The 25,204-nt window shown below is 44.1% G+C and overlaps 1 protein-coding gene across 1 annotated transcript in view; it reads right to left on the minus strand.

The window, feature by feature from the left end:
- TRIQK (triple QxxK/R motif containing) overlaps positions 1-25,204 on the minus strand; it is a 223,131-nt gene that overhangs the window by 61,576 nt on the left and 136,351 nt on the right. The window contains exon 4 of the mRNA XM_063924098.1: positions 6,006-6,091. Within this exon, the coding sequence (XP_063780168.1) occupies positions 6,006-6,091 (86 nt within the window). The remainder of the gene's footprint in view (positions 1-6,005; positions 6,092-25,204) is intronic.

Genomic DNA, 25,204 nt, shown 5'->3' on the forward strand with positions numbered 1-25,204 from the left:
GACGTTGCCCATGGCAACCAATCAGCATCTCCCTTACATTTTATAGAATGTACTTGATAAAGGCTTCCTGCAAAGCTGATTGGTTGCCATCGACAACTTCTCTACTGGCCCTTTTCTCCACCCATTTTACTCCTTCATGAATAGACCCCACTGTATTCAAAATAAGATATTTATTGAGTATTACTATTAAAAACGAAAAGGAAGTTACATTATATTCAAGCTCAGTAAATATATCATTCTGGTTAATGTATCACAGAACAATCACCCTAGACTGTTCTGTGTGTAATGAGATTACACGGCGCTGCTTACCAACCCAGTGTACATACAGTTTACTCTTTCCATTCTCCCGGTCGCTAGCTATTGTACAGAGATATTTGTTACTCTCTCTTCCCCTACTCTCATCCTGTTCCTCCCATTCCCATTTGGCCCCTGTTCCTCCCCTGGCCTTCCCCTTTACTCCCATCTCTCCCTTAAGGTGTGTACACACGGTGAGATTTTGTCTAGGTACGATTTTGACTAAGTGTCAATTTTGACTATACTTTGTACTAGATTGTACACTAGATAGTCAAGATTGACTTGCCTGCAGTCTATCTAGCCTTACGATACCGACCCCACGGGAGCGTGCATCGGGATCGAATCGGTATTGCAAGCTGCCTAACACCCTGAGATGTGCACTAACTTTCCTTATGATTTTGACTATATAGTCAAGCTCTTACAGATGTATCTCACCGTGTGTACACACCTTAATAAGCATATATCATCAATATAAATGTGGGAAAACCTCAGAAAACTGTTTTTGAAGGTTTACCGCAACACAGATGTCTCAAATATATGCATTAAATAGGAGATATCTGCTGTGGCCCTCCAGCACAGCAAGCTCCATAGAATTCTAAAAGGCTGTGATGTGCCCGTATGCAGTAAGGTCTGGAAAGCGTAACTTTCAGACACTTCTAGATGGCATTATCTATAGAAGCATATCAGCTTCTCAGAGCCACAAGTTCCCAGAGAGAGATCTTTCGGATCCCACTTCATCCCTCCGTATCCAAATAGGACCCCAGGGTCATAAACCTGGAAGTCATTACTTCACCACGACAGCTCTGCTGTGGAAGAGCTGACCCAGGAGGTAAGTAACCATGCATTCCGGCATTCGTAAACGCTGGTATGCCGGCGTCCCTTGTCCTTCCAGTCTCTTCCAAGTTCTTTTTCCTTTCATGGGAGACACTGATTTGGGGTGGGTGCGGGAGGTCCAGATTAGCCTGACCCAGTGGTGCAAGTAGAAAATAATTATATGGGTGTAGCCACATGAGGCGTGGCCAATGACAATTGGGGGCGTGATACACATATTTGCCCCTAGTGCCAGATACACATATGCCCCACAGTGCCAGATACACATATGCTTCACAGTGCCAGATACACATATGTTTCACAGTGCCAGATACACATATGCCGCACGGTGCCAGATATGCCCCACAGTGCCAGTTATACATATGCCCAACAGTGCAAGTTATACACATGCCCCACAGTGCCAGTTATACATATGTCCCACAGTGCCAGATATACATATGCCCCACAGTGCCAGATATGCATATGCCCCACAGTGCCAGATATGCCCCACAGTGCCAGATACACATATGCCCCACAGTGCCAGATATGCCCCACAGTGCCAGTCATACATATGCCCCACAGTGGCAGTTATACATATGTCCCACAGTGCCAGATATGCCCCACAGTGCCAGTTATACACATGCCCCATAGTGCCAGGTATGCCCCACAGTGCCAGTTATACATATGCCCCACAGTGCAAGTTATACACATGCCCCACAGTGCCAGTTATACATATGTCCCACAGTGCCAGATATACATATGCCCCACAGTGCCAGATATGCCCCACAGTGCCAGATACACATATGCCCCACAGTGCCAGATATGCCCCACAGTGGCAGTTATACATATGTCCCACAGTGCCAGTTATACACATGCCCCATAGTGCCAGTTATACATATATCCCACAGTGGCAGTTATACATATACCGCCAGTGCCAGATACACATATGCCCCACAGTGCCAGCTATACATATGTCCCACAGTGCCAGCTATACATATGTCCCACAGTGCCAGATGTACATATGCTCCACAGTGCCATATATACATATGCCCCACAGTGCCATATATACATATGCCCCACAGTGCCATATATACATATGCCCCACAGTGCCAGATATGCATATGCCCCACAGTGCCAGATATGCCCCACAGTGCCAGTCATACATATGCCCCACAGTGCCAGATATGCCCCACAGTGCCAGATATACACATGCCCCACAGTGCCAGTCATACATATGCCCCACAGTGCCAGAAATCACAGTCAATATAACGACCCCCCCTCCCTCCCTCCCCCTGATGCTCACCCGCTGCTGCTGTGTCAGCTAAGGAGAGGAGAGCGCCCCGCAGTCCCTCAGTGCTGCTCAGTCAGACTGTGGTCTCCGGCGGCGGCGTGTATCTTCTCATTGAGGCGCCGGTTCGTTAGCCAATCAGAGCTCATGGACCGCAGCCAATCAGGAGCCGCGGCTGGCAGTCGGCGAGCTCCAATTGGCTAATGTACTGGCGCCTCAATGAGAAGATACACACCGCCGTCGGAGACCAGTGTCTGACTGAGCACTGGGGGGCCGCGCTTGCGCTCTCCTCTCCTTCCCTGACACAAGCGGGTTGCAAGCATGGCGGTCGGCCTGGCGGTACTGCGTACCGGCTAGAAATTTTTTGCCGGTACGCAGTACCGCCATACTTGCAGCACTGGCTGGACAACTGTTGGGGGACGGGGTACGGAAGATCGATTTGGAGGACCTCTGCTGGGGGGAAGCAGGTTGAGAGGTACGATTAGTGGAAGTGAGAGGGAGCGGGGGCATACGACTGCATTAGGGTTACCACCTCATCCCTTTAATTCTGGACAGAGATTAATTACACAGGTTTTGTGGCTGATTAAAACCAGATGAAATCTAGTCTTGAAGTCAGCCAGCCACAGATCCTGTGTAATTAATATGTGTCCAGAATTAAAGGGATGAGGTGGTAAGCCTAGACTGCATGGTGTCTGTAGGACTGGGGATAGGAGAGGCTACGGTGACTGGCAGGCAGTGAGAGCTGTGAGCGGAGGGACCACCCTACTGCTTTCTAGTTACCTTGCGTTAGACACACGTCTCTAGCTTGTTACATAACAGATGCAAACACGAAACTTCCATTTCAAGACTCTGCTACTATTCAACATTGGTAAGACCATAATACATGTTAGCTTAAAAGTTGTACTGTATCAATTAGCAACCAGTTTGTAAACACACATTGCCAAAGTGTAATATTAACACTTCACACATAATTTAGGCGTTATCATGCTTTTTGACATACACCCCCTCAATATCTTCTTTTCCCTCTTTGAGACAATGCCAACAGCAGCCTCAGCAATCTCTGAATAGCGCAGAGTGTCATAAAGGGAGCTACAATGACACAAATATCCTCAGGTGCTAAGCTTTGGTGTTTTGCTGTGTCGGGAGTTTTTGGCTCACACTTGGACTATAAAGCAAAAGACATTGCAAAAAGAAGAAAAAAAAAGAGAACATCAAACCGAAATTAAGAAAAAAAGAAAAGAAAAAAAAACAAGAAAAAGGAACATAAGGTTAATGGCACATCTTTAACAAAAATGGCAATTTCCTTTCCCTCATTAAAAACTGACACACGGCGCTAACTGCAGAGATTATGTTGTGAAAACATGCTATGTCGTATGGCAATGCCTGATCAGGATCTGCAGTTGGGAAAAGCAAAAAATAAATATAAAATAAAAGCAGTTTCATGATTAGAATAGCAAGCGTTGGAACAAACCCAAATCGGTCATCTGGCAGCGGAGCAGCTGGTACAGCTTGGTAGTAATACCTTGGCATTTCCTATTAGCTAGAACTTGTAGAAAATGATTTTTCATCTGCCACATGCATGGGAAACGCTCTTCTGTTTTAAGATATTTGAATATGTTTGTCTGCAACTGTACGCGGCTTATTTGGAAAATGTGTCTGTCTGGCTGATGAGCTGCCAGTCCCATCTATCTAGATTGATGCTGTGCAAAGAGTGATCTTAATTCCCGAGCACACAGCAAAGTTAATTAGCAATAGCTTGTACTTTTTTTCCTTTCTAAGGGTTTTCTTTTCTGATCTGGTGGAGCTTGTGGCACGTATGGAAAGAGAATGCCAATCGGATGCTACATTAAGGTGGTCCTTTAATTGATTGTACCAACATGAAAGTGACAGCTGGGTTGAGGCTACAGCTTCTCTAGAGATAGCTGAATAAAGGCCTTAATGTTTCAAAGGTTTTAATTCACTGTGTTCCTATTAACAGTCAATTAACACTCTTCCAACAGGAGCTTGTAAAGAAAGGAAAATATTCAACCCTTCATTTGATTCACTCTCATTAAGACTCTGACTGTACAGAAAGGTATGTGAAGTTCCCTTCTCAAGGCTGGCCAAAGAACTTTCAGATCTGAGACCTGCAGTAATCCATTCTTGGGGGTGGGGGATATCAAATCAAGACTTAAAATGTAGGGGCTACCCATAGCAACCAAGCTTCTAGCTATCATCTATCAAGTGCGGAATAAATAACACAAAATAAGTTGACTGGTTTCTATGGGCAAATTCTCTATGTCTCTCAAAGATTCATACATCACCCCAAGGCCGTAACTACAACTGTGGGCAGCACCGCCACTGCCCCAAGCCAATTGCTTCGGGCTAACAGGGTGCCTGGATTGGCATCCTTCAGCTGTTGCAGTACTGTCGGAAAGTCCTTTAGACACACCAGCCAGGCACCCTGCAGCCTACACAGCCAATCAGAGCGTCCCCAGGACACATCGGTCTGTGCTGCACTTACTAGTGCTCTTGACTCCCCTGCATGACATAATGACATCATGCGCACAACGTCATGACATCAGACGCTTAGGGGGTGGACCGCCACAAGGCTCATTTGAGCCCTGTTACGTCGCTGCATCTCCCAGAGCCAAGGAACAACAATGGCTGTATTGTTCCACATGTCATAAATTCAGCACTGCCCATCAATTCAAAAGAAGGCAAACATTAGTGGCTTCCAAGCGGTAGGCTCTCCACCCTCTCTAGACTAGTCAGCGCCCATGTTCCAGTAATGCAACAGAGGCACTGACATAGTGTCAGAGCCTTTGTATGGTAGGGGGGCCATGCTTAGCTCATACAGTGCGGGTCTATTGAGGGTGCAGGGTATGACATTGGGTCCAATTGACCCATGGGTCCCACGTGCACCAGACACTCTGCACCCAATATAGACAGGCAACTGCAAACATACTATTGAACGTGGTAGCCTTTAAAAAAAAAACTTTTTTAATACAAATAAATTCATATTCAACAAAGCAGATATCAATTATTTCCCTTATTTTAATTCATGTTTCCTTCGTTTAATTTGAAACCCGATGTTAGGACTTTTAGAAAAACAGCAATGTGAAAATAATAAAGGAGGTACTGAAAACCATATAGTATAGTAACAAGCGATAAGCGACATTTACTTTATTTTTATACTACTACTAGAAGACAGAATGTAACTGGTTGCTATGGTTACAGCACCTTGTCCGCATGGTTACCTGATCACCAGTTTTTAAGTGTCTCCCCCTCCCCCCCACATGCTCCTAAGTCACCGTTTGTTACACAAATTGTGTAACTTTCTATTTTTTAAAGTATAAGACATAGTCCATAAAATCCAGATATGTGTAAGCCGCGCTTAACACGAAGGAAATGACAAGCCTTTTAAACCTATTGTTAGAAGCAATCAGAGGGTTAATCGATGCCTTAAGTAAAGCAGCACATGATAAATATTTTAGACACAGCCATTGTACTCAGGGTTTGAAGTGTCATAAGCAATCTCTCTCAGAAATCAATATTCACACAGCACATCCTGGGGGAAAAGGGAAGTAGACATGCAGTGCAACTTAATGTGAGCTATCAAATACATGTCTACCTTAATCCCTATTGCCGCTTTCTTGGCTTCAGCTTTTAGTCTTGTTGCTCTTAATACAGGCTTGTTTTTCTTGTAGTCTTGTCTTCCTAAAGTAGAAAAAGAATGAATTATTGATAAAGACATGTATACTCGTAATTATTTTAGCATTATTGATCTTTGGTTTTATTAAAAATACACACACACTCAACAACAATGCCCGTCTGCAAAAAATGAACATATACAAACAACGCACTATAGAATTAGTCTTGAAGGCTTCAAAAGCCAATCTATAAAAATTGCACAAGTTAAGACTGTAGAATGTTCTACTGTGTCATCAATATATGTATAACCATTTTCTATGAATATTCTATAGGAGAGATAGAGAGGGGAGAGCGGGGGAGAGAGGAGAGACATAGCGCGACAGAGGAAGGACGGAGGCAGAAAATCATTATGGAGACATGATCACTATGTTCAAAAATAACGTATTGCCTAACAAACTTTTTAATAGCGTTTTTTTTTTTGTGTCTGGTCATATTAGTCAGTAACAGAAGTCATACCAGGTGACACTGTACTGCCGTTAATGATCAAATAAAAGAGAACTAATGTTAAATGCCAATCTCATGTATCAAGTGTTCCCTTAAACCTCTTAAATTGTAAGCTCCTCTGGGGACACCCACTTTTACCTTGTCTCATGTCTTTGCATAGGATGTAAATGTCTGTGTCATAAATATACTATTGGACACAACTATGTAATATTTTTTACAATTAATAATAATAATACACAGAATCAAAGCTATGTCCAAGGAATTATTTTCCAGCTATCTCTCTACACTTGATGTGATGGAATAAATACACTCGTTTTTTTGCCACCTGGGTCAGCTGAAAGTCTCTGAGTGCCGCTGCATGCTGGGAATTGTGATTATATACAGATAGATATGTATTAGATACATAGTATATACTGTATGTGCATAATTTTAAATTGCTAGGTTCCAATGACTTTAATGACACCCCTTTCATATCTCCAGATGTGTCCTGCTACAGTGTTGCTGCATATAAAAACGTTCTGTAGCAGGACAGCGCAGCAAGCCCCGTGCGTACGCATCGCAAGCGGCTCCCATTCAATTCAGTGATTAGTGTAACGTACACTACGCTGCGATCTGTGTGCCACAATGTAAAACAACACATCTGTAAATGTTGGGTCACTCCCAGAATTCTGAACATGAGTCCTACCTGGATCCATCCGGCTCTGGTCTCTTTCACACAGGCAACTTGCACGTCCCTGTAGTGCACACTGGTGCAGAGCCGATGGTTGGAGATGAGTTCATCTCCAAGCACCTGCTCCTCCTATGCTGTAAATGGGTCCTTGGTTGTATGACCACGGTTGATCCAGTGTCCAACCCTGGTAAGTACCTGGGGTTGGTTTGCTTTTCTGGGAGCAAAATCATGGGTTGCTGAGCGTTCACGTGCAATAACCCGGGATATTGCTGCTAGTCTGAAAGGGGTCAAAACTGGGGGTAGTGCACAGCACTTCCCTAGAAAGGTCTTGGCACAGATTAGATGCTATGCAGAACAGCGGTGAGCGAGAGTGGTCTTGGCTATTGGGATATTGGACAGTACCAGAAGAGTGAGACCGACTACCCACAAATGGGAAGGCTTTGCTAATTGTGCGACAGTAAATACTGGCAACAATTTGGCATGCACGTTCCATCACAGTAATCCAATGATTTTCTAAAACAGATTATAAGCATAGGGGGGTATTCAAGTAAAAAAACAGCACTAATATGACACAGGGTATTCAATTGCGGGCATTTTCAACCATTTTTTAATCCATTTTCGCCCATGCCATTTCACTTTTTTTTGGCGAATCGGCTTTGGCGAAAATTGTGCCAAACCCATTGAAAATGCCTGCAAATTCACCAAAATAAGTGTATCAGTGGCGAATTGGCCAATACACGTGGTTTTTGCCAGTGCCGGATTTTTACCAGTCGAAAAAAACGGCATGGGCATTGAATAGGTTGAATGTAAACTCGACATAAAAACGTGCAAAAAATTATGTTTTTTTCGACTAATTGAATATGGGTCATAGTTGGTTCTCTTCCCACAATATAAGACCAAACCATGCAATAGAAAATGTATTACACCTTTTATAAAGCACAAGTCTTGTTGCCCATAGCAACTAGAGCCACCTATCATTCATCTTGGTTTTTGGCTTGATGAATCCCCCCCCCCCCTTATTACATCTAGTAACCCTAAGCTCCTGCTGCATATCATGTCATTTTAGCACACTGTTTAGTAATCACTGAATTACACTGAACAAGGGCAATAATATAGAACTGATAAAATGTCACAATAACCCAACATTAAGCACATTAATGCATAATACTGCATATTAACTACTATCACTCATATGTACTATGTATTAGGTGATGCTGGGAAATTATATTCACATGCTTGCAAATGATGGGTCCATGGAAAACACAGAATCGTTACACATATGACAAAAGCAGAGATTAATACAGAAAATATTTTAAATGTCTAAGCCAACAGCCACTCTTATCAATTAACTTTCATTATTTGGAAATAGACCTAAAATATGAATTAATTAAATCTTTATTCAGCACGATTACTGGATAAATGTTTACTAAATTCATGGGGGATAAGACTCTGAGCAGAGAACTCCAGTAGAAAAAGGGTAATAATTAGTCACTTAGGGAGCAGGTTATCCGTGTTCTCCATCTGTCTGCAGCTCACTCTCTTCTTCTCTATGAGAAAACTGCTCCAGGTGGATCTGGAAACGTTGATACTGCATCATGTTGATTTTATGGTGGTAGTACATTAGTGTAAGGGGTACACAGTCGGCAGCAGAGCCAACAGTTTGTGGTCAGTGCTAAAAAGGTGTAAATATACATACCGGTAATTTTTTTTATATAATTATCAACGGAGCAGACGTCCCCTTCTGTCTATGATCAACGTGCTTGTCAAAATGCTCTTTGAGTTTTAAACTTCTGTTGAATTTGAATGTTTCAACCTTCCATTGGAAATCATCTGGTGATTTAGTGGGTACATACGACAGTCCTCTACTAAGGACAGCTGTTTCTGCTGTCGTTAGTACTGAGTGTGATAAATTGAAGATTAAGTCCGACGCGGCCTGGGTGGTCTTCGTCCCCGCCTGCCGCCTCGACTGGCCACCCCGTCTGGTGGATCACTTCAGATCCCAATTTACAAAGTTTAAAGAACAGCAGAATAATGCCCTGTTACACTCGCAGTTCAAACATCAAAGACCTTGTAGTTAAGATTGATGTCACGGGATTTACAAAGACACGGCCCATGACACATTTTTTGACGCGCAAGGCAGGCTGCTTTAAATGCTTGGGCTGCACCACGTGCAGCTACATGTTGACGGGGGATTCCATCTCACACCCACATACTGGGAAAAAGATGAAAATCCTAAAACCATTAACATGTAGCTCCATGTATGTAATTTACGTTTTGATCTGTCCCTGCAGCTTGTATTACGTGGGTAAGACCCAGTGTCTATTTAAAGAACGGATGGCCCAACACAGGTCGGCGATCAGGGCAGCATTGGTATCAGGGAGCAGTGAACAACCTGTGGCATGCCATTTTGCTCAGATGCGCCACAGCCTTGCCTCGGTTCGCTACAAAATAGTGGACCAGGTCCCTGATTCATTACGAGGCGGCAATCGAGCTAAAAAACTGTTGCAATTGGAGGCGAGATGGATCCACAAGTTAGATACGATCCATCCTCGCGGTTTGAATGAATATTTAAGCTTGAGCTGCTTTCTTTGAGACAGGATGCATTTTTGGGGCAAACTGCATGAAGGAGAGTACTTATACTCCCTGAATTTTAATATGCAATGAGTCATTCACAGCACATCAAAACATTGCATTAAAACTGCTCTGGTAGGAGAAGTTACAATAGATCTCTTTGCCAGATAGTTCCCTTGTAGGTCTACTTACAGTGGCCTGTGTATCCGTGAGATATTCTCCCCCCTCTGTAGGCCGTATATCTAGGGCAGAGGACCGGTGGCCTGAGGGGTGCTTTTCCATATGCTTACCTAATAGTGTTTACATTAATGTCAGCAGCATGTGTTCCGATGTTTTTAACATTTTATTTTTCTCTATTTACACATTTGTTAATGATATATAGTGTTTTCCATTTCACACATTGCGAAAGCAATGTGTGTCTTCAGGCACCATGGGTTTTAAGCATTTGATGATGTATTATATGTATATCCACGTTCGTGGTCGTATTAGCACTGCTGTTTATGTTTATTCGGTTCTGTTTCATTTCTATAGTGATATATCCCCATGACAACGCTTGTTTCCTGCTCGTGTGGGCCCTCCCCGCGGCCGCGTCGCCCGGCAACGGAACGACGTCACTCGGAAGGGGCGGGCATAGCCGAATCCGGAAGTGCGGGCTCCGTGGACCGGGACGCCGCTGGCCGTGACGGAGGTGGCCGAGCCAGGGGATGGTAAGGCATTTAAGTAAAGTTTTTGCACTGTTTGTCACTTGTTTTGCTGTGTCCTGAGGAAGGGAGTGCGTCTCCCGAAACGTCGATGCACATTAAAGCACATTTTCTACGTTTGTGAAAGTCTCCTGAGTGCCGCCTTCTACTCTCTCTCTCTATATATATATATATATATATATATATATATATATATATATCGCAACAGGCTGGCACCCTCGTTCGTTTTTGCACATCCGCCACGGTGCTCGCAAGTGAAAACAGATTATATGTAGCAAAACCCTGCACTCTGTGGTCTTAGTAAGGACAATAAACATAACAAAAATACACACATACATACACGCACACATACACACACTAATATATATATATATATATATATATATATATATTATATTACATACACACACACACCTCTCATATATATTTATGCTCTCTTCTAACGCTCATTTTTTTTTTCCAATGGTAAACCAAAACCCGTAGATTTGTCTGCAATAGGAATTACTCCATTCTTCTTCAGCTTCCATAATAGGTACAAGCACTAATCAGGGTATTAATACCAGCTCCTCAAATGATTAACCCACAAGAGACCATTCAACTTCCAGTATTTAAAATCTCGCTTAAAACGCTAAAGACCAGATATTCATAAGCGTGTTGGTCCAATTAACATTTTTTCCAGACATAAAAAAGTCTGAACAGAGTAAATTAATTGGAAAGATAGCATATTGCTGGAATGTTCCAAGTGTCAGGTACCTTCAGCATGTAGAGGAGCAGGGGAACTGAATCTCTTTATACATACTGTACAAATTCACACAGACCACTCGGCTAAACCGAAGACTTCTGTTCCCATAGAAGTCAAGATGGAAGTTTGGGTTCCTTAATTTCTATCTAATCCACAACTCCACATCCAGATTTCTGGGTCTGTAGGGTAGAAGAGGTATAGGGGTTTTTATTTACTTGAAACATGAAATAGGGCTTATTTATTTACACTAATGTTTCTGTCGTCACCACAGAATAAACGGCCCAATAGAATGAACCTTTATAATTTCACAATGCTATATGCCTCTACAGTACATTACATGCTATAATAGATGATGCTGAAAGAAAAGCACAAGATTGATCTCACTAAAAAATGGGGTAGATTTAATAACCCCAATGATGATTATGGGCTTTGTCCGATAGTTTTAAAACAGCAACAGAAATAAATGCTGAACTAGCCTATTTTAGCATCTGTTTCTGTTGCCATTATAAATCCATTGGTGGCTTTGACTAACCGGCAGTTAGATAATCTACCCCCATGTAGGGGAAGAAACTACTGAAGTAATAAGTCCGGCGCCATTGAAATGAGATGCTTTGCCTTAAGCTGCTGACTATAGGGATAGTTAGTCCCTTGGATGCAATAAACTATAGCATATAAACAGCGCTAGTAACTGGATATGGTATAAATTGGTATTTATTAATATACATTCTAGAATCTTAAAAAATGTTGCAACATATTAAGTAAAGTAAAATTATAGGGCAAACACAGCATAGTAGGCAAAGATATTACCACTGGTAGAAAGGTTCGCTCCCCCTTGTTAGTGTGGCACCCAAAAGATATTACCACATGTGGAGACTGGAAAATTTCATATGCATATTGTCCATGGAGATGGGCCACAGTCCTTGGAATACATTCAGAAATGTATCTGGTGAATGTCCACAATGAGAATTGAAAACAGACCTTTGTATGCTTGATTCCGGACAAAGAATAGTCCTATTAAAAGCTCCGGTCTTGTGCAAACTTGTGGATATTAGCAGGTTCCCCTTTTTGGATGGTTGCAGACTTCTAGACGTGCCTCCAGGTGTAAATAAATTTCCAATGATGTCCAGCTCCTTTGTACCAATGCGTTTCGCTGTAAACAACAGCTTTGTCAAGGTATGTATGCCCGAGGGCTGCCCCGCTGCTTAGGGAGCACTGGACACCAGCTGCTCAAGGAAAGCTGGGCATGCCCCCAAAATGACGAAAAAGGCGGTTGCAGCACTAGGCCACACCCCTTCACCCGAGGCCATGCCCACTCTTTCCAAGGCCACGCCCTTTTTTGGCCATGGTCATGCCTCTAGCACAGGAAGTCCCGCATCTCCTGCACCAAAAGTGGGGAGGTGATTCTGTACTTTTACACTGGACCCGTACTCAGTAGACTGACAGTCTGAAGCCATTTGGGCGCAGGGAGGGGGCGGCAACGGCCTCTGTTTCCCAAAACTGAGGAATATGGCTGCCGTTGTGAGGGATGGCCGTGGCCAGGATCTCCGTCAGAGGATGGAGATTTCCTGACCACTTTGTAGGACCTGTGGCAGCCGTCTTGCGTGACCTCATGGGTCACACATCCGGCTGATGGTGTTGCAACTGATCTGATGCTGAATCCTAGGATGCAGCTCTGATCAGCAATGCACAGGAGGTGTGATGCCTCCTGCTGCATTACCATATAAGTGCTATAGCCGTTGCTTCCTAGTAAGCAGCAACAATAGACGCTCCAAACACATCTGAATCCGGATCACTATCTGGTTTCCATAATGAGCACGCAGGACAAAGTAACGGCAACTTTACCATAGCATGCTGCCCACTTGTAGTCCACTGTCCTGCTTTTGCAGAGCATCACCGTAATCATCTAGGGATTAAGTCTTTCCAGTAACATACGGCAAAATCCTTTGCAACATCATCAAAAGAGACACATTTATTAGTGTTGCCAAACGGTTGTCTGTAACCCCTGCTTATTTATTCAAAATGACAATAGTCTAATAGCTTCTAGCAATGAGCCTCAGAATTTATCAGCCTCCACCAGAGCCTCACTGCCTACCATCCACTTCTTCATGTTCCTGTCCAGGACTCATTATCATGCGAATATCTAGTTATTGTTTTATGAATGTTCATATTTCTAAGCGTTCCTCTATGCTTTTCCTCGCCAGACTCTACAATATCCAACATCATTATCATCATGTGTCAGGGCTGCTTTCCGCCTGCATTTTCTGCTTTAAAAATTAATGCATTGCTATTTTCTGAATGCCGCTTAAGCTGCTTAGCCGCACATTATGCTATCAAATAGAGACATGCAGAAAAGCTTCCTAAACTGTTGTTCCTTCAATGAAAATACAGCTGGTTCTGCATGAAAGACATGCCTTTTCACCTGCAAATGGGGTAGCTGCTGGATTTATTTATTTTTTTGGGGTCTTTTATGTGTCGGTAAATCTTTAATTTCCCCAAACTTTAAATAAAACATGTTTAATTGTAATTCTATGTGAAAGAGAGTATGGATTCCTGCCGTTATGTCTTTCTTTTTCTTCAAGAGAAGACGTGTGCATTTGTTAAAACACAAAATATAAAACGAGCACTGAATGGAAACGACTGATTGTGTGACAGACATTAATTTTAACAATAAAATACATATTTTTTTTTATAGCTTTTCGGCGCTGTAAGAACCGCACGGTGTTCATAGATCTCATACATCTACACATGTAAAAATATCTTTACATATTTTTGAGATGATAAAATGTGTTGAATTAACATTTTGTGACATACGGCGGGATTTATTGAAGTCAGAGTTTGGCGGCCATGCAGGATGTCAGTCAAACTCGGATGTTTTCTTAAAGGGGCAATCATGTACAAAGCTAAACTCTGAATTTTTTTTAAAGGGGCAATCATTTTTTTTAAAGGCTAAACCATGCATTGTACATAATTGAACCTTTCAAACTTCATTACATCCCGTCCTCGGAATCCAGAAACAATACTGCTCTAAAATAAGAGGGAGGAAAGAATTAGTAGTCTATAGAATAACTTCTTCTGCACCATGAATTTAAAAGGAATGTCGATAGACTACAGAGAAGCTTTACCATCTCCATCTGGGAATTCAGCTTGGTCTGCATCCAAGAGGCAATGTGATAATTCTAGCAATGCACAAGGATGTACAGATATGGCTTCCATTATATTGAACTCCTGCTCTTTTAATAGTGATGTGTAATTAAATTTCCAATAAACTCCAGTCACTTTCCCTCGCACAACACATCTGAGTCCGTTAATAAACTATTCACTTAGAAGTGTTGTTTAAGAAGAACAACATCCCTAAGAGACATCTTACAACTCTGTTAATATGTAGCATGTTTTTAAATACTGGTACTGTATGCAACATTTAATTAACACAGTTTACCGCCCTTTATTCCACAACTTAATATAGCATTTAAATGGATTTCCACCGACAATCCTTTATTACTAGTGGAAAGAGCTTACAATGTAAGTCGGTAAAGCAGAGATCTTTCCTCTTGACCAGACTGGTGTTGTGTATATGAAGTCTTCTAAAATCAAAAATAGAAACCGTATAAAAAGGGAGGTGTGTCTCCATGAAAGCTCCTTATTGGTCAGGTACCGCAGCCACACACAAGTGCCACATTCATTACAGAACTCACAAAATTAGATTTTCTCCACGGATTCTGCTCTTCGGTCTTCTGATGACTCAAAACGTCATCAATAAAATGCTGCAATATGGGGTGAAGAGGATGGCTCTGCACCATTAAGTCGTAATTATCAGCAACCTTGCCATTTATGGTTATAACCTCACTCAAACATACAAAGAAAATGCGCAATAAAACCTTAACTATTATAAATCAGAACCACAGGGTTTGAGAGTTCCTTATGTTAGTGCCACATAAGAACTAGTCTACACTAGATGAAAACATGGTGGAGGATGATCCATCTTACCATAATGTTCCTCTGCTTCACTGTATTACTATCGACACCAATGAGCTGGCAAAAGTGTTTTGCAAAAAGTGATGGCTTTATGCGTTGCAATTCAACAGATATTCTGCAAAGTGGTTGGACGGTTTCTAATTAACTGGCTACTTCCGCCACAAGTTGAAATTTCCAATCCACTGATCTGCAGTTGCTGGACTATTTGGTCTTAAACATCACATCAAAGCCTACAGTAGATCACAATACCGGAGAGTGCACTTCCACACTTCACTGATGATGTTTGTCCCTCTGAGCTATATGCTGATATCCTATTAGACACCAGTTCCATCTAACTCGAACTCTTTCAAAGTCACTGAGGTCTTCTCGTGCAGTCATGCTAGACATAGTTATAAGAAAGCAGGGAAGCTCTTTATTTGTTTTAAATTGCATGGATCCTTTTATGATGTTATTTACTTAATTATTGCATAAGCCATAGCTGTGTATAAGCCCTTGCTTTCAACAGGCTTGGTGTCCTTCATTTGCACGTGCTTTATTTTGTTTTATCTACAGACTGTAGTACAGTTGTTACAAATCACTGATGAAACGTGAGGAGTCACTGATAAAAACTAAACAAAGCTGCCATATAACAATGCTAAAGAAAAATTGGTTTCTAGCAAAGGGACATTCATAAGCTTTCAAAAAAGCCAGGCTGGTCCCCAGCACATGTGCTGGTTATATCATAACCGGTAACTCCAAGGGGCAAGAGCACAACTCATGACAACATACTGTAGGCCTCCGTCCCATTGTGGAACAATGCATTTTGAGTCAATGAGGTAAATTTACCGTATATACTCGAGTATAAGTCGACCTGAATATAAGCCGAGGCACCTAATTTTACCACAAAAACCTGGGAAAACTTATTGACGAGTGTAAGCCTAGGGTGGGAAATGCAGCTTTAGCCGTACACAGCCCTCATAGTGCCAGATATGCCCTCATACTGCCAGATATGCCCCCACAGTGCCAGATGTGCCAGATATGCCCTCATGCTGCCAGATATGCCCCACAGTGCCAGATATGCCCCACAGTGCCAGATGTGCCCTCATGCTGCCAGATATGCCCCACAGTGCCAGATATGCCCTCATGCTGCCAGATATGCCCCACAGTGCCAGATATGCCCTCATGCTGCCAGATATGCCCCACAGTACGAGATATGCCCTCATGCTACCAGATATGACCCACAGTGCCAGATATGCCCCATAGTGCCAGATATGCCCTCATGCTACCAGATATGACCCACAGTGCCAGATATGCCCCACAGTGCCAGATATGCCCTCATGCTGCCAGATATGCCCCACAGTGCCAGATGTGCCCTCATGCTGCCAGTTATGCCCCACAGTGCCAGATATGCCCTCATGCTGCCAGATATGCCCCAAAGTGCCAAATATGCCCTCATGCTGCCAGATATGCCCCACAGTGCCAGTTACTTACCCTCCGTCGATCCCGCGCTGTCTTCTGAAGGAGGGACACGGAGGGCACAGCGCGCGCCTCTCCTGTGTCCCTCCTGCGTCTCCAGCAGCAGCGGCGTGTGTGTGTGTGTGTTAAATGAAGTGCCGGTTCGTGAGCCAATCAGAGCTCACGAACGGGCACTTTATTTAATAGACCCGCTGCTGCCCCCGTAGACGCAGGAGGGACACAGGAGAGCAGTGCGCTGTGCCCTCCTAAACACTGACTCGAGTATAAGCCAAGCGGGCTTTTTCAGCACAAAAAAAAAGTGCTGAAAAAGTCGGCTTATACTCGAGTATATACGATACTAAGGTTGGATACTAAGGTTTTTAGAACTGGTGATGTTGCTTATAGCAACCAATCAGATTCTACTTAACATTTATCTAGCTGCTTCTAGAAGCTAATAGACAGAATCTCATTGGTTGCTATGGCCAACATCACCAGTTCTAAAAAAAAACTCCCACCTTCGTAAATTTACCCCAATGACGTGAATTGCATCCTTGCCTAGCAGAGGTGGAGCCTGATGATGTCATTTGTGTCATCAAGACCCTGACCATTTAACAAGAAGGAGAAGCTTGAGCCGAGTGGGGTGACCGACTATCCAGGGAGAAGTCCTGCAAATTCCATGAGTTTCCTAGACACTTCGGCAGCAGCAGTCACGTGCAACCAACTAAAGGAAAAACCACCTATACAATTCACACTTCCATGTGAGGTTTGGCTCAGGCAAAATGTAATAAATCAGACTTTCAATAACAGCAGAAAACAGAGAACGTGAAAGCAATGTTGTCATACTTATCTTATAGTAATTAATGTACTACAATAATAATGTGGTCGAACTAACACAACGTACAGTACTAAGTACTGACCACAATTTAATAAGTCTTGATGCTTTTCAGATTTGCATCTTGTTAGGTTATATTAATCAGTTCCATTTATCTGCAATCTGAACACCTCTTAGCATAACTGCTGAAGGACGGTATGAATTGATAAATGCCAACAGTAGTACAAAATACACAAAAAATAAGAATTTACTCACCGGTAATTCTATTTCTCGTAGTCCGTAGTGGATGCTGGGAACTCCGTAAGGACCATGGGGAATAGACGGGCTCCGCAGGAGACTGGGCACTCTAAAAGAAAGATTAGGTACTATCTGGTGTGCACTGGCTCCTCCCTCTATGCCCCTCCTCCAGACCTCAGTTAGGTAAACTGTGCCCGGAAAAGCTGACACAACAAGGAAAGGATTTGGAATCCAGGGTAAGACTCATACCAGCCACACCAATCACACTGTACAACTTGTGATAACCATACCCAGTTAACAGTATGATCAACAACTGAGCCTCCTTTTACGGATGGCTCATAACAATAACCCTTTAGTGAAGCAATAACTATATACATGTATTGCAGAGAGTCCGCACTTGGGACGGGCGCCCAGCATCCACTACGGACTACGAGAAATAGAATTACTGGTGAGTAAATTCTTATTTTCTCTGACGTCCTAGTGGATGCTGGGAACTCCGTAAGGACCATGGGGATTATACCAAAGCTCCCAAACGGGCGGGAGAGTGCGGATGACTCTGCAGCCCCGAATGAGCAAACTCAAGGTCCTCCTCAGCCAGGGTATCAAACTTGTAGAATTTAGCAAATGTGTTTGAACCCGACCAAGTAGCAGCTCGGCAAAGCTGTAAAGTCGAGACCCCTCGGGCAGCCGCCCAAGAAGAGACCACCTTCCTTGTAGAATGGGCTTTTACTGATTTAGGATGCGGCAGTCCAGCCGCAGAATGTGCCAGCTGAATCGTGCAACAGATCCAGCGAGCAATAGTTTGCTTTGAAGCAGGAGCACCCAGCTTGTTGGGTGCATGCAGGATAAATAGCGAGTCAGTTTTCCTGACTCCAGCCGTCCTGGAAACATAAATTTTCAAAGCCCGGACTACGTCCAGCAACTTGGAATCCTCCAAGTCCCGAGTAGCCGCAGGCACCACAATAGGTTGGTTCAAATGAAACGCTGATACCACCTTTGGGAGAAATTGGGGACGAGTCCTCAATTCTGCCCTGTCCATATGGAAGATCAGATACGGGCTTTTACACGACAAAGCCGCCAATTCTGACACACGCCTAGCTGAAGCTAAGGCCAACAGCATGACCACCTTCCACGTGAGATACTTTAGCTCCACGGTCCTAAGTGGCTCAAATCAGTGTGATTTCAGGAAATCCAACACAACGTTAAGATCCCAAGGTGCCACTGGAGGCACAAAAGGGGGCTGAATATGCAGCACTCCCTTTACAAACGTCTGAACTTCAGGCAGTGAAGCCAGTTCTCTTTGAAAGAAAATAGATAGGGCCGAAATCTGGACCTTTATGGACCCCAATTTTAGGCCCATAGTCACCCCTGACTGTAGGAAGTGCAGAAATCGACCCAGCTGGAATTCCTCTGTTGGGGCCTTCCTGGCCTCACACCAAGCAACATATTTTCGCCATATGCGGTGATAATGCTTTGCTGTCACATCCTTCCTAGCTTTTATCAGCGTAGGAATCACTTCATCTGGAATGCCCTTTTCCGTTAGGCTCCGGCGTTCAACCGCCATGCCGTCAAACGCAGCTGCGGTAAGTCTTGGAACAGACAGGGCCCCTGCTGTAACAGGTCCTGTCTGAGAGGCAGAGGCCATGGGTCCTCTGAGATCATTTCTTGTAGTTCTGGGTACCAAGTTCTTCTTGGCCAATCCGGAACGATGAGTATAGTTCTTACTCCTCTCTTTCTTACTATCCTCAGTACCTTGGGTATGAGAAGTAGAGGAGGGAACACATAAACCGACTGGAACACCCACGGTGTCACTAGTGTGTCCACAGCTATCGCCTGAGGGTCCCTTGACCTAGCGCAATATTTTTTTAGCTTTTTGTTGAGGCGGGACGCCATCAAGTCTACCCGTGGCAGTTCCCAGCGATTTACAATCTGTGTGAAGACTTCTTGATGAAGTCCCCACTCTCCCGGGTGGAGGTCGTGCCTGCTGAGGAAGTCTGCTTCCCAGTTGTCCACTCCCGGAATGAACACTGCTGACAGTGCTAGCACGTGATTCTCCGCCCATCGAAGAATCCTTGTGGCTTCTGCCATTGCCATCCTGCTTCTCGTGCCGCCCTGGCGGTTTACATGGGCGACCGCCGTGATGTTGTCTGACTGAATCAGTACTGGGTGGTTTTGAAGCAGGGGCTCTGCTTGACTCAGGGCGTTGTAAATGGCCCTTAGTTCCAGTATATTTATGTGTAGTGAAGTCTCCAGACTTGACCACTGTCCTTGGAAGTTTCTTCCCTGAGTGACAGCCCCCCATCCTCGGAGGCTTGCATCCGTGGTCACCAGGACCCAGTCCTGTATGCCGAACCTGCGGCCCTCGAGAAGATGAGCACTCTGCAGCCACCACCGCAGAGACACCCTGGCCCTTGGGGACAGGGTGATTAACCGATGCATCTGAAGATGCGATCCGGACCATTTGTCTAACAGATCCCACTGAAAGATCCTTGCATGGAACCTGCCGATGGGAATTGCTTCGTAAGAAGCCACCATCTTTCCCAGGACTCGCGTGCAGTGATGCACCGACACCTGTTTTGGTTTCAGGAGGTCCCTGACCAGAGATGACAATTCCTGGGCCTTCTCCACCGGGAGAAACACCTTCTTCTGTGTCCAGAATCATGCCCAGGAAAAGCAGACGCGTCGCAGGAATCAGCTGCGACTTTGGGATATTCAGAATCCAGCCGTGCTGTTGCAACACTTCCTGAGAGAGTGCTACGCTGACCAACAACTGCTCTCTGGACCTCGCCTTTATGAGGAGATCATCCAAGTACGGGATAATTATAACTCCCTTCTTCCGAAGGAGTATCATCATTTCGGCCATTACCTTGGTAAATATTCTCGGTGCCGTGGAGAAACCAAACGGTAACGTCTGGAATTGGTAAGGACAGTCCTGTACCACAAACCTGAGGTATTCCTGGTGAGGTGGGTAAATGGGGACATGCAAGTAAGCATCCTTGATGTCCAGCGACACCATAAAATCCCCCTCTTCCAGGCTTGCAATAACCGCCCTGAGCGATTCCATTTTGAACTTGAACTTCTTTATATAAGTGTTCAAGGATTTTAAATTCAGAATGGGTCTCATCGAACCGTCCGGTTTCGGTACCACAAACATTGTGGAATAGTAACCCCTTCCCTGTTGAAGGAGGGGGACCTTGATTATCACCTGCTGGAGGTACAGCTATTGAATTGCCGCCAGTACTACCTCCCTTTCCCTGGGAGCAGCTGGCAAGGCTGATTTGAGGTAACGGCGAGGGGGAGTCGCCTCGAACTCCAGTTTGTATCCCTGAGATACAATTTGTACAGCTCAGAGATCCACCTGTGAGCGAACCCACTGGTTGCTGAAGTTTCGGAGACGCGCCCCCACCGCACCTGGCTCCGCCTGTGGAGCCCCAACGTCATGCGGTGGACTTAGTGGAAGCAGGGGAGGATTTTTGTTCCTGGGAACTGGCTGCCTGGTGCAGCTTCTTTCCTCTACCCTTGCCTCTGGCCAGAAAGGATGCTCCTCTGACCCGCTTGCCTTTCTGAGGCCGAAAGGACTGCATTTGATAATACGGTGCTTTCTTAGGCTGTGAGGGAACCTGAGGTAAAAAAGTCGACTTCCCAGCAGTTGCTGTGGATACGAGGTCCGAGAGACCGTCCCCAAACAATTCCTCACCCTTATAAGGCAAAACCTCCATGTGTTTTTTAGAATCAGCATCACCTGTCCACTGCCGAGTCCATAATACTCTCCTGGCAGAAATGGACATTGCATTAATTCTAGATGCCAGCAGGCAAATGTCCCTCTGGGCATCCCGCATATATAAGACGACGTCTTTTTTATGTTCGAGGGTTAGCAAAACAGTATCCCTGTCGAGGGAATCAATGTTGTCTGACAGGGAATCAGTCCATGCTGCTGCAGCACTACACATCCAGGCTGAAGCAATAGCAGGTCTCAGTAGAGTACCAGAGTGTGTTTACACAGACTTCAGGATAGCTTCCTGCTTTCTATCCGCAGGCTCCTTTAGGGCGGCCGTATCCTGAGACGGCAGTGCCACCCTTTTAGATAAGCGTGTTAGCGCCTTGTCCACCCTAGGGGATGTTTCCCAACGTAACCTATCCGTTGGCGGGAAAGGGTACGCCATCAGTAACCTCTTAGAAATCACTAGTTTCTTATCTTCACACAATTCATTTAATTCATCAGATGGGGGAAAAGTCACTGGCTGCTTTTTCTCCCCAAACATAATACCCCTCTTGGTGGTAACCGGGTTAATGTCAGAAATGTGCAATACATCTTTCATTGCAATAATCATGCATCGGATGGCTTTTGTAGACTGTACATTTGTCTCATCCTCATCTACACTGGAGTCAGACTCCGTGTCGACATCTGTGTCTACCATCTGAGCTAGCGGGCGTTTATGAGCCCCTGACGGCTTCTGAGTCACCTGGGCAGGCGCGGGCTGAGACCCCGGCTGTCCCAAGGCTGCTGCGTCATCGAACCTTTTATGTAAGGAGTTGACACTGTCGGTTAAGACCTTCCACATATCCATCCAATCAGGTGTCGGCCCCCGTCGGGGGCGACACCACACTTATCTGCCCCTGCTCCGCCTCCACGTAACCCTCCTCATCAAACATGTCGACACAGCCGTACCGACACACCGCACACACACAGGGAATGCTCAGACTGAGGACAGGACCCCACAAAGTCCTTTGGGGAGACAGAGAGAGAGTATGCCAGCACACACCACAGCGCTATATAACACAGGGATTTACACTATAAAAAGTGATTTACCCAATAGCTGCTTAAATATCTTATTTGCGCCTAAATTTATGTGCCCCCCCTCTCTTTTTTACCCTTCTTGTATCAGGATACTGCAGGGGAGAGCCTGGGGAGCTGCTTGCAGCGGAGCTGTGAAGGGAAAATGGCGCTGGTGTGCTAAGGAAGAAGGCCCCGCCCCCTCAGCGGCGGGCTTCTGTCCCGCGTTTTATGTAACTTAATGGCGGGGGTTTTTACACATATACAGTTTTCAGACTGTATTATGTGTATTTTAAGTGCCAAAAGGTATTATAAATTGCTGCCCAGGGCGCCCCCCCCCAGCGCCCTGCACCCTATAGTGACCGGAGTGTGTGGTGTGCTGTGGGAGCAATGGCGCACAGCTGCGGTGCTGTGCACTACCCTAATGAAGATAGGAGTCTTCAGCCGCCGATTTCATAGCTTCTCTTCTGTCTTCTGGCTCTGCAAGGGGGACGGCGGCGCGGCTCCGGGAACGGACGATCGAGGTCAGGCCCTGTGTTCGAACCCTCTGGAGCTAATGGTGTCCAGTACCCTTAGAAGCACAAGCTAGCTGCAAGCAGGTAGGTTTGCTTCTCTCCCCTCAGTCCCACGTAGCAGTGAGTCTGTTGCCAGCAGATCTCACTGAAAATAACAAACCTAACAAATACTTTCTTTTCTAGCAAGCTCAGGAGAGCCCACTAGGAGCACCCAGCTCTGGCCGGGCACAGATTCTAACTGAGGTCTGGAGGAGGGGCATAGAGGGAGGAGCCAGTGCACACCAGATAGTACCTAATCTTTCTTTTAGAGTGCCCAGTCTCCTGCGGAGCCCGTCTATTCCCCATGGTCCTTATGGAGTTCCCAGCATCCACTAGGACGTCAGAGAAACTCTAGTTTTAATTAACAGGCCCTCCAACACGCGGCCTGATCTGGATTTGTACGTAAACCCGATAGTTTACCAACAAATCCGATGGTGGGGGGAGTGTGCATGTGCCGAATGAGTCCTATGTAGTTGGACATAGAAACATAGACTTCGACGGGAAATAGGAACCTCTTGGCCCATCTAATCTGCTCATTTTCATTTATCCTTTTGCCAACTTCAACCCTATTTGTTCCTTAGGTCTCTACTCATGATTGACATGTTGCGGCGTCTGGAGGATAAAACGAGGGTGTCACCTGGGACCGTTCTACAAAACGGGGGCACATCACTCCCATTTTGTAGACCTGCCAAGCCTGCGGTCTGCATCGTTGGAAGCAGACTTCTTGGACGCGGTGGAGGAGTTTCAACGGCCAGTCTGAGTAAGCTTTGATGGTCACGAAGGTAATCCGATGAGCATCAGCAGTCTGATCATAGATGCATGCAGAAGGGGCCTCCTGCAGCATCAAAATATTAGTTGCACGGTATGGCAGAGCCACTTCCCCGCAGCTGTGCTATACCATAAATATCGGAACCGGGCCCACGATCCTTTTCACCTGGTACAAATTGGACACAAAGGAAACCCCAAAATGGTACTTAAAATTAAAACTCAGAACAGGCAGCTGTAATAAGATCTGCCACAACTCTACTCGATATACACACTACAATTAACGGACAAAAAATAAAAAAAAATCATGTAAATCTAGTATTTAAAAATGCAATATTCTGCATATACATACATTTATTAGCGATGAAATAAAACTATAAATTAAACTAATTTATAACCAAAGTTTTATACACTCAAAGCGACCAAACTTATTAATATAGACAATAGAAAAACAATTTGATCTAGAGCAGCACTACCCACCTTAATTATTTATTTATTGTATCTGGCTGCTTTAATTATCGGATGAGAAGGATATTTTGACATCAATTAATAACATGCAATAGCATTACTGCAATAGAAAATGAAGTGGGAAGTTGGTGAGTCTACCATAAACTGTTATAATATGTTTATAATCATTTTCACAATTCCATCTCCTATGTCTAGCATCCCTACATTTTTCATGTATTGTTTTACAAAAGTGTTTTCAATTATAATCTATTTTAGCAGTGCTTGCTGATCTGAGTATTATGATGAGGAATATTAGTATGACAATTTACATACTCAAAATGTTCTTAAAATGGTCCGTACAGAAAAACTGCCTCCAGTTTGTCTTGAGCTACGAATTATCTGACAAGCAGCAAAACAAAACCTCTAATGCTTTACAAAAAGGGTGCTTAGGTATGATTATAGGTATTTGGGGTACATCCGTTGCACCCTTAAATGTATTAAACTGAAAAAAAAAAAAATCTATATTTTAACATTTTTCAATCTTAGCAAGTGGGGCAATTTGTCACTAATAATACATTGGCAAAAGACATATGATATTACACAGCATTAAGTGCTTGAGAGGAACTTTCAGCTAGGATACTCAACGTGCTCAAATCTTCCAGTTGACATATTACATTTAATGGCTTGTAGTAGTAGGTATTCAATCTGTTATACTTAAGAGCAAAATAAAAGGTTCCCACAATTTGTGTTCAGTATCCTGCTATGCAGGAAAAATATACATTAATGGGCAGAAGATTGCTTATTTATAAATAAATAAATAAATAAATAAATCACAAGACTATCTGAAATTTTTTGACAAGCTGTTTTTAATTCCTCTTCTTTAGTACATTCACGTACAATGCTAGACTGTCCGGCAAGAGAGAAAAATAATAGATATAATATATATATATATATATATATATATATATATTAGTAA

Source organism: Pseudophryne corroboree, chromosome 5 (assembly GCF_028390025.1).
Source record: "Pseudophryne corroboree isolate aPseCor3 chromosome 5, aPseCor3.hap2, whole genome shotgun sequence".
Taxonomy (NCBI): Eukaryota; Metazoa; Chordata; class Amphibia; order Anura; family Myobatrachidae; genus Pseudophryne; species Pseudophryne corroboree.